The sequence below is a fragment of the Argiope bruennichi genome, chromosome X1, assembly GCF_947563725.1.
Source record: "Argiope bruennichi chromosome X1, qqArgBrue1.1, whole genome shotgun sequence".
NCBI lineage: Eukaryota > Metazoa > Arthropoda > Arachnida > Araneae > Araneidae > Argiope > Argiope bruennichi.
In genome coordinates, this window is record NC_079162.1 from 6,851,206 (window position 1) to 6,862,401 (window position 11,196).

The following is an 11,196-nucleotide window of genomic DNA, read 5'->3' on the forward strand; positions in this document are numbered from 1 at the left end:
GGGTTGATACTTTCGAATCAAATGCGTTACAAATGTATATTTTTTTTCAGCATATTTTCTTTTGTTCAGCGCCAACTATCGGTATTTCTGGAACTAATTTTTTTTTCTCGTAATCCGTTTTCCCATTTCTTGAATAGTATGTTCAATTTATTTAATTTTGGAGCCTTTTACACTGAGTAGTTCGCTATATAGAGAGATCAGAGTAAGAGGGCTTTAATTCTTACCACCTCGTATGTGTGTGTGTGTACAAACATGTGTAATGAAAACTGTGGAAAAAAAAGACAGTGGAATGTGTAATTTTCAAGATAATTATTTTTTGTTAAATCTATCAAAGACATATGTTGATTTGTTTTTCTTTGCTTGGTGTTCCATCCAGGAAATTGTTATTATATTTGATGAAGCATTTTCTGTGGTGTTTTTCTAAGTTCTGGTGTGTTTTTATAAACATCCTTGTTTAATAAATTTTTTTATAGTGCTTGATTTTGTTTTTTCTTACTTCATGGTTTTCATTTCAATGAATGCACATTAGGATAGAACGAAAAAATCATTTTTTGATTTTTAATTTTTAATTTATAATTTAATTTGTAAGTTATAATTCCACAAAAATTAAGTTTTTAAAATAATATAATATTTTGAATGCATTTTCAAAATAATATTTTTTCCATAGCAAAAGGTTGAAAAACTGACTCAGTTTATTAACTCTGAAAACTCAGTTTATTAATAATTCGATGCAACAAAACCACAGATCACTGAAGAAACTGATAAACTAGTCAAGTCAGAATAATTTTTCTTGTTCTGAAAAATTAAGACTTATTCGTAAATTAAGTATAAAAAAGTTGTTTCATTTCATATACTATTTTCAGAAATGATGTTAAGAAATGTGTCAGTTGCAATAGATATTTCATAGGATATACAGGGGGGTGCCGAATTCGACCGACAAATTCAGAGGGGTGATAGTAGGCGTTAGGAGGATAAAGAATCACCATACAACATAGGGTCTCAAACGACGTTTAGTAATTAAAAATCGCGAAAATATAGGGAATCCGAGAACTGTTGGAAACCGTAAAAAATTAATAAAAAAATTAAAAATTTCGATTGTGAATTTTTTTAAAGCAAAAGCACATTTTTAAAAGTTTTCTTTCATGTTGGTAACATGCGGATTTGAGGATCTAGGGGGTCGTAAATTATTGAAAACTAAAAAGTAATTTAGAACACATATTTGCAGAAATATTAAAACTCGATGAAAAATAAAGGTTGAAAATATAAGGAATTTTATATTCTGTAATTTGATGTAAGCGTGTAGTGTGAGAACTGATGAGTTTTAAAAATATTCAAGAAAAACTAAAATGGGAACCATAAAACATCACTGCAACATCATTATCGATGTTCTCAGAGAGCGTTGTCAAATTCGAAAGACAAATTCAGAGCAAGGATAATAGGTATTAAGTAGATGAAAAATTGCCAGAAAACATGGGGTCGCAGATAACGTTTATTCAATGAAAATCGCAAAAACAGACATCGAAAAAATAATGAGTCTGACGAAGAGAAAGGTTTTATGAATGAAAGGATTAGAAACAAGGTAATCGAGAAGTCTTCTCGTATGTAAATTTTTCATACGTTCGAGAAAAATAAAAGCCAGTGAGCAAGTATTCATTAATGAGCATTACAGAATTGATGATCGTTAAATGTCATTCGCAAATAACATTTCAGATTTCACGAATGTAACTAAAATGTGCTGAAGCTCTATCATGCATTAACCAAATGTTCTGGCGTACAACTGTCGGTGTTCCCTGTAGTAAACCCGTAAGGAACGTGCTAAAAGAAAACAAGGCAGAATATACGATGCAAATAGATGGCTCTGCTCAGATGTTAATATAAAACTTGTGCTATATATTCGATGAGATAGTGATGTGGGGATTTTCGAACGACAAAATATTCACATTGTGCGTGTTGAAGACACCTTCTCCCGTAAAGCAGGCTTCATCTGAGAATAAAACTCTAGCATAAAAGTGTTCATCTTCCTGTGTGGCATCAAGCATTTGGCGTTCCAACTCCATCCGATTTGCGATTTTCATTGAAAAACGTTACTTGCGACCCTATGTTTCCTGGTAATTTTTCATCTACTTAATGCCGAATATCCTTGCTCTGCATTTGTGTTTCGAATTTGTCAACGCTCTCTGCGAACATCGATACTAATGTTGCAGTGATGTTTTCTGGTCCCCATTTTAATTTTTCTTGAATATCTTTAAAACTCCTCAGTTCTTACACTATACGCTTATATCAAATTATAGAATATAAAATTCTTTACATTTTCAAGCTTTTATTTTTCTTTTAATATTTTTGCAAATATGGGTTCTAAACTAGTTTTTCGTTTTCAGTAATTTACGACCCCCTAGATCATCAAACTCCGCAGAAAAAAACTTTTAAGATGTGCTTTCATTTTTAAAAAAATTCATCACTGACATACGATTTGTTAATTATTTATTAATTTTTTACAGTTTCCAACAGTCCTCCGATTCTCTATGTTTTTGCGATTTTTACCTACTAAACGTCGTTTGGGACCCCATGTTGTATGGTGATTCTTTATCCTCTTGATGCCTACTATCACCCCTCTGAATTTGTCGGTCGATTTCGGCAACGCCCTGTATATATATATATATATATATATATATATATATATATGTGTGTGTGTGTGTGTGTGTGTGTGTGTGTGTGTGTGTGTGTGTGTGTGTGTGTGTGTAAGAGAGAGAGAAGATACTTGGAAGATACTTTAAACTGCATTTTAGTCCATCCCGGGAGAGATAATCCATGTACAAGCAAGAAGCGACGATGTACGTCAATCTACAGCACGACACCAGAGTGAAAAAGAGAAAAGAGCGACAGAAATATTTTCTCGGTGATTATATACTATGAGATTCTGATAGGGATTTCTTTACACGTACCGATTTAAATAAAAGGTCACATGCATCTTTTAAAAGAATTTGTTTAGATCGACAGATTTTTTATCCCTTCACTCGGAGTGTGGGAACTTGCCGATTTCAGCAATTTTAGAGCTACCTACATTTAACTTGAAAGTCAAGCTGCCGTATTCACCAGCAAGATCTAACCTTGTCTTGCAAATTGAAGGTGGGTAACACGTAAATTTGCTATTCTTTTCGCAAAAAGAGCAAGCTAAATGTCAGGAATCGACTCCGAATGTCGTCTCGCCGAATTCGGCGTGTCACAAATTTGTTTTGCAAATTTCTGATGCTCTGTAAAAGAGAAGATGTTCTAGCGAAACATTTTGTATTATTACGTGCTTGATTTTTCGCGAGGGGTAATTCATGCTTGTGAATAAGGACGAATATGGATCAGATATGGATGCAGAGAATGTTAATTAGCGATATTTATGAATACTTTTTTGTTGAAAACTTTGCCTTTATTACTGACAATCATAACATAAAAAGTTCTACGAAAAGTATATATATATATATATATATATATATATTGATTGAAGTAGAATGCAGGTTCGAAACAGTAAAGAGACTTGGTATTTTTAATTTCGTTTTTATTCTATTCCTAGTGGCATGATTATATACAAGAAAACGCAGCGCGGCGCACACAGGAGTAAGAAAAGGGGAAAAAAGGGCCGAACAGATGATGACTAGCCTTATATAACATAGGATTTCCGGCCACGCGCCTTTGGCCTTTGGGAATGGCCTTTAACACCTTTTCAAGGGTACCGAAGTATCACTCTCATTTGAAACGTAGTTCTGATGGCGCATTATTTTTACAAAGGGATCAACCAAACCGAAAGTGGAACTGGATCACGAAACAAGAGAATATTCGAGAATGAAGCCACTATGGGCCAAATCAAGATGAAATCTTAGAAATTAATTAAACTGAAATTAGAATTAAAATATCCTTACATTTTCCCCCCACTGCAAGACATGTAAGTGCATCGGGGCCCTCGACACACCGCCATACCTTACAGTGGCTTTCAAGTAAGAAAAATTAAAAGTATATTGCTGAGTAAGTTTAATTTTAAAGGTATACTGAAACTGACACCTCAGTTTCCCTTACCTTTGCATTATACAAACATTAATACAGACATCATTTTTTCATACAGACAACAAGATTATTTAGAACATAAAAAATATAAAGTGATATCTGTGAAAATATTAGATAAATTTAAATATTCAACAACACCAAAATAAATATATTAAAATGTATAATATAAAAAATGGTTTTCTGCAGAAACTCAGTCAATTGTCTCTCAGTCTGCAAGATTGTCAATATTTGGTGAGGAATGTCTCTAAAGAATGTTTGCACCAGTGTCCTTTAAACAGTAGAAAGCTCACCAAAATCATCAAATGGGATATAAAATAATGGAATAACAAATTGAACTTATATAATAATAATTTATATAATATATATTAATATCAACTTATATAATAACAATATATCAACACAGTTCTGATTTTTGTATGTAACTAATCTGAAAATAATATGAGATTCAAAATACTCTTATTATAAACATTAATACTCAAAATAAATGACATAAAAATGTGTAATTTTAAAAGAAAATTTTTTTTAAAACCACTTGTTAGTTAATTAGTGGTGCATAGTTAAACCTTGTCCACTAAGTTCTAGTAGTGGATGAAACTTAATGACCTAAAATTAGGACATCAAGAAGGGGGAACGTAATTCTTATTCTCCCTCTACTCTCATCCAGGAATATTTGTTTCCAAAGTGGAGAACAACATATTTGGGATAAAAATAGAAAGAGATAGAAATTAATTGTGAGGTTGACCCTTTACTGGCATCTCAATAAGACTGCTGTATTTGAATTTATGTTGTGATGGCGCCTATCACATCATCATCATGAAGAAACGAAAAAAACTCTTACGAGTGGAGACAATGGGCCCACCAAAGTTGGGGATTATTTGGAAGAAACATGGAGTATAAAAGAATTTTTTTTAAAAAAATTATCATTCATGACTTAATATTAATTTTTCTGGAGGATAATATGTTCTTAATTTTGATACATGGACAATATCAGGAACTTTATTTGTTAATGCGTTTGGTTTAGTTATTTCATAATTTACATCTGAAATTTTAGTTACTATTTCATATGGAACTGAAAATACTGGAGATAATTTTCTACGATTTGGATAATTAAATTCCTCATACATTACAATGTCACCAGGTTTGAATGGAGAATCTATAAATCTAACATCATATCTTATTTTATTTTTATAATGATATTTTATTGTATTATCTTTAGCTAATTTTCTAGCTTCTTCTTTAAAATGTTTTTCTTTTCTAGCTTTTTCTTTAAAATGTTTACTTTAGTTCTATATTCTACCAACAGATGGTGTCAGCATTAAACAAAATATATGCAAAATCATGTCACAAGCAATTAAAAATGATTTGTATGGAATAGTTGTTGTTGTTTGTTGTTTCTTATGGCACTTGCCATGTATGGAATAGTGCATCATCAAATGCGAATATCGGAAAGTCAAGTTCACTCTCATGAAGTGGAGCGACGACTTCACACTTTCTAGTAAAGTCACCTCTCCGATAAATTTCAGTTGTATGCAATTCAATGTTATGATAATTCCAAGAATAACCGGTCCGTTCACTTTTCAACCCATTCACAGATTTCTCCTTTTCTGTTTTGTTCGAGAGCTTCTATTGGACAGATCGTATCGATTGTTACTTTCTATCATGGTCCAAAACCTGTAATCGAAATATCACCAATAAAATCGTATCAGGAATTTGAATCACACTTCTCTTTGAAAAGTATTGATCACTGGTATTTAGGGATGACGAATATTTTACGAGCGATTATTACGTAACCAATATCAAAAAGTCACAAATACCAGTGATCAATACTTTTCAAAGAGGGGTGTGATTCAAAATCTTATTACGATCTTACTGGTGATATTTCGATTACAGGTTTCGGATCACGATAGTAAGTAACAATCGATACGATATCACTGAATTAATCGTATGAATTATCGTATCATTCAATTGCATATCACTGAAATTTATCGGAGCGGTGACTTCACTGGAAAGTGTGAAGTCGCCGCTTCATGATAGTAAACTTGACTTTCCGATATTCGCATTTAATGATGCACTATTCCATACAAATCCTTTTTAATTGCTTGTGACTTGACTTTGCATATATTCCGTTTACTCCTGGCGCCATCTATTGGTAGAATATAGAACTAAATTAAACAATTTAAAGAAATGCCATATATATTTAATTCAAATTTTTTAGAAAATGGTTTACTCCAATAAAGAAATTAAATAAACAGTTTTGAAAAAAAATTAAATTTAAGAAGTAAGCTGAAATAGATAAATTAATTCAATCACACGTTACTTAAATTAGTAAATTGAGTATTAATTACAATTAATAAATTTTATATTTAATATTAAGTAATATTTAATTTATAATATGATTGAAATTACAGATATTTGGAACAAATATTTAAAAATAACAATAGCAAAATTATTTGTTATTCAAAAAATCGTGGATTATGCATCTCTACTGGTATTTGTGACTTTATAAAATGTAACGTAATAACCGCTCGTGAAATATTCGTCATCCTTACTTAATACATCGGGTAGAGTGTTGTGATGCAACTCAACACGTGAGAGACAACGGTTAACTTATCCTAAAGGTTCAAGTGTGACAGTTGAGGTTGAGGCATTAGTTGTTGTTATTCTAGTAGTTAGAAATAACGGGGTATTTTTTTTGTAGTTCTGGTTGATTTTGACATTTTTAAAACACGAGTATTGAACAGAAGGATGACTTCATTTGTAGTGCGTTTTCGTTTTTATTTCTGAAGACTGCCGATCTCTTGCCATAATTTGAATTTGAAAGTTGACTGACAATGTATGTTGGTTTTGCTTCTTCAAGGTACTGAACAGTTGCCTTATTGTGAATTTTTCATTACTGTTGTCAGCCGCCTTTTTTTACTCAATTTTCGAATGAAATTTGCTATAGAAGTGAGGAAGTTATTAATTGTCGTATAATTTTCCGATATGCAGGCTGTTTGTGTCATCTGCCACGATCCATTTGATGGTGCAGTTGGTATTGTTACAACCCAATGTGGTCATATCTTTCATAATAGTTGTATAGAAAAGTGGCTTGCCCGATCGGGTACTTGTCCTGAATGCAGAAATATTGTTTTTAAAGAAAGCCTCACAAAACTTTTTTTTAACGTTTCTTTTGATGATAAATCTGGTAATAACATAGAGAGGTCGTTGGATGAATTAAAAAAACAACTGCATGAAAAGGATTTAGCAATTATCGAGAAAGATAAAAAGATCAAGAAACTGCAGGCTCATTGTGCTCTTTCTGAAAAAGGAAAGGAAAACATGCATCAAAACATTATGGAACTTCAAAATCAGCTTAATATTTTAAAAAGGAAAAATCAGAGGATAGTCCTTTTTGAAGCTAGAAATCAATTGTTATTACATGAAAGAAATATGTTACAGAGTGAGTTGGAACATCTGAACAATATTAAGATAATTGTGGAAGCAAGTTCTAATGATACTACAGAACTTTTGAGAAGTATGCAAGTACATGAATTTAGTGAAGAAGGAAATTTAGCTTTTAGTAGATTAGCTACATATTGTTCAGTAATAAAGCGGGAGCTTTCTTCTTGTATAGAAGTGAAAAACCAATTACAAAATGAATTAACGCAGGTAAAACGCAAGATGGGAATACTGCAAGCAGAAAATGAACAAATAAAGAGACAACTTGAAAAACAAAATAAGACAATAGAGGATTTGAATTCTGCTTTATCTGAAAGGGAATCTACTGGATCACATTCTATTCCTATCCCTCCTTGTTCACCTACTGCAGAATGTAGAAATTTTGATAAGTCTGTTTTATTATGCAAGGATAGCTCATTTTCTACTGACATTCCAGAAAATAAGAGACGGAAAATGAATATTGTAGTTGTAGATAGACATCCAAAAGCTGTGATCTTGGGGAAGAAAATAACTGCAGAAGCACCTGGTTCTAGACTGACTAATGTGCATGCTGCAAGACGATATTCAAGTAATGAAGATTCGGTTTCGCGAGTTGGATACAATGGCTTAGGTGGTCATGGATGTATTGTTATAGGCAGTGGCAAAAAGAAAGTATCATTCAGAAAGAAAACTAGATATTGAACTCTAAAAGTTTTTAGACGACATTATAGTGTTTTGTAATAATTGTGGAATGGGATAGTAATCGAATACTGATGCTCAGAAAGTCATTACTTTCATTCTTTCAAATATTTTTGACTTTAAGGAAATTTAAAAATTGGTTCTGATATGTATTGCTAAAAAATAAGAGAAGTAGAGAGAATAAACATTAAAATTTATATTTAATTTAGTTTCAAATTGTTATTTTATAAATTTTCATAAACATTTTTTAAGTTATCAGTTGAGAAAGGCACATTGCTGTAGATCAAGAATAATTGACCAAATAGTTGAAAGCATTTCATTAAACTTGCTAGATAGACTTGGAAATGTATTTATTGTATGGAAATGTATGTATCATGTATTTATTCTTTAAACAATCTGCTTTTAAATTTTTTTAGCATTGCTGAAGTTTAAATCTTAAAAAGCTTCATTAGTGTTTCCTCTTGTGTGTATATATATGCAGTTGAGCAATAATAAATTTTATAAGTGAAACCAAGGTTCCAAAGTATTTTTAGATTAAAAGTAAAAAAATTTATAAATCCTGCTATAGCTGAATATTACTAGTAATCACCAGCCAGTTATGACTAGATCTTTAAAAAAATGCAAAATGTAAAGAACTCGAACATTTTAAAACAAATTTATTTGGGGATTCTAATAATAAGTTTTTGATTTTTCATGCCTGTATATATTTATAAATTTGAGTTTATTCTTTCCTTCACATCATTAAGACTTTCATTGTCCTACAAACTAAGCTTATAAAAAAAAAAAAAACATTGTTTCACATCTTGAAAATTTGATTTTACTTATTTGCAATTGCCTCGTAAACCTTTTTATTGTAAAGTGGTGATCTTTTTATTTTTAATAATATATGAATTTTTCTTGTGGCATTTTAGAAAATGAGAATTCTTGGTTTTATTCATAATTTTAAGTTGATATTTATGAAATATTTCCAGTGTGACTTTTTATAGGAAGGTTTTCCTTCTTCTTTTCCTATAAACATGAATATGTTCCTTCTTTCGTTCACATCATATAGACTTAGAGTATCTTAAAATCTGAAAGAAATGAGGAAAAAAAAAAGTTTCATTTTATGTAAATATTTTTTTATGTAAATATTTCATACTATTTTGATTTTATGTGAGTATTTCAAGTAAGATTTAAGAACCTATGATGAAAATGTAAAATTGTCATTATTTTTAGAGGGAAATAAAGTTTGCTTTGTTTTTGATAAAAAGAAAATCTATTGTAAAAAATAACGAATATATTTACCAGAAAAACTACAGACTATAGTATTATAAAATTGTAAAAATATTTTGAACAATATATTGAAATCATTGAGTGATGGTTCAAGATACATATTTTATTGCACTTTGTTTTAAAATATGATCAACTAACTAATTAAAACCCAAAACAATGAGACTCTGTATTTGTTATATTCACTTTTTTTCTTTTAAGCAAAAATGTATTTTATTAACCAGGACTGATTATGAAAGCAAATTAAAAATTTTATTGATATTTATCATTTTATGTACACCTTTGCTAATTTTGATTAATGTAATATGAATTTTTGAATCGTATATAAAGTGAAATGATCATTCCGAAGATGCTATAATAGAAGTGAGCAGTGGATAAAGAATTGAAATGTTTAAAAAAATATTTGGTGTATATATACAATTCAACATTTTTTTTTTCCATTGAAATGTGGATGTTATTTGTATGTGTTCACTAAAAATGGCTGCAACACATGAAAAATCTATTGCTATAAAAATAGCTGTTCTGTATGTGTGTGTGTACTTGTGTATATCTATCTATATATATATAACCTTATTTGTTCAGTTAATCTGTCATGTTTCTAAATGTTGTACAGTAAATGCAAAGGAGAACTATATGCAGGGTTGTTTAAGTGTAAACCTGTTATTGAAAAGTTGTAAAATGATATTCTTTTTTTATTTTTATTGAATATTTCAAGTGATGCAAAATTTAAACAATTGGTTATATTCTTATTCTAAAGACTTACTGATATATATGAGCAATCTTTATTTAGAAAGAAGAATCTAATTAGAATTTTTATTTTATATTCATGAATGTTTGTTCTTTCATTTACTTCATAAAGATTCGGAATGTCGCAAGTTCCGCAAAAAATGTTTTTAAAAAATCATTTTCATTTCATGAAAACTTTTTCATATTATTCCGATTATAAGGGAATATTTCAAGTGTGATTTGATATGAAATGAAAATATTATTACTTTTAGAGGAAAGTTAGAATTTGTTTCTTTTTGAAATTAGTTTTCATTGTATCAACTTTTTGTAAAATATGAAATGTTTTATATTGCATTATGGAAGTGAAAGAATGTGTCCAATATATTAAAACCATTTATTGCATATTAAACCATGATATATGTTTTATTCTTTTTTGTTAAAAAGTGTGGTAAACAAACCAATTACTAATTTACCTGATGTGACTCAGTATTTGTTACATTAATTTTTAAAGACAAATTTTCATTAACCAGAATTGATTTAGAAAGTGAATTAAATAATAATTATTTTATGCATATCTTTGCAAATTTTGATATATTCATAAATCATTTATAAAGCAAAATGTTCATTTTGAAAATGCTATAGCAAATGTGAGCAGTGGAAAAAAGAATGAAATATTTTAAATATATTTAGTGATGTAATTTTTCTACTTTTCAATTTCAACACTTTTTGCCTTCTGAAATGTAGATAATGTTTCTGTGTGTTACCAAAAATGAGTTCAACAACTGAAAAATTGCTGTTTTCGGAATAGAAATTTATTACGTGCATTTTTCTTTAAATGGTAGGTTTTAAGAATTGTTTGACTTGCATATTTTTGCATTTTTAGGTTATATTCATTTACTAATTTTTAATATTATTGTGATTTTGAATAGTTTTCTTGTTTTTAAAATCTTAAAAAGATTTGCTTGAAGTATTTGTGGGTTCTAAATTTTATATTGAAGATCAGATTTAAAATATTAAGTAATATATCATAATGTT

The 11,196-nt window shown here is 29.7% G+C and overlaps 1 protein-coding gene across 1 annotated transcript; it reads left to right on the plus strand.

Annotated features, from left to right (window-relative positions):
• The first annotated feature begins 6,636 nt into the window (after nt 1-6,636).
• Nucleotides 6,637-9,316, plus strand: LOC129959513 (E3 ubiquitin-protein ligase TRAIP-like). Its single transcript, XM_056072379.1, has one exon. It carries the CDS (start codon nt 7,033-7,035, stop codon nt 8,167-8,169), a length of 1,137 nt encoding a protein of 378 aa, XP_055928354.1. The 5' UTR covers nt 6,637-7,032; the 3' UTR covers nt 8,170-9,316.
• Nucleotides 9,317-11,196: the final 1,880 nt, after the last annotated feature.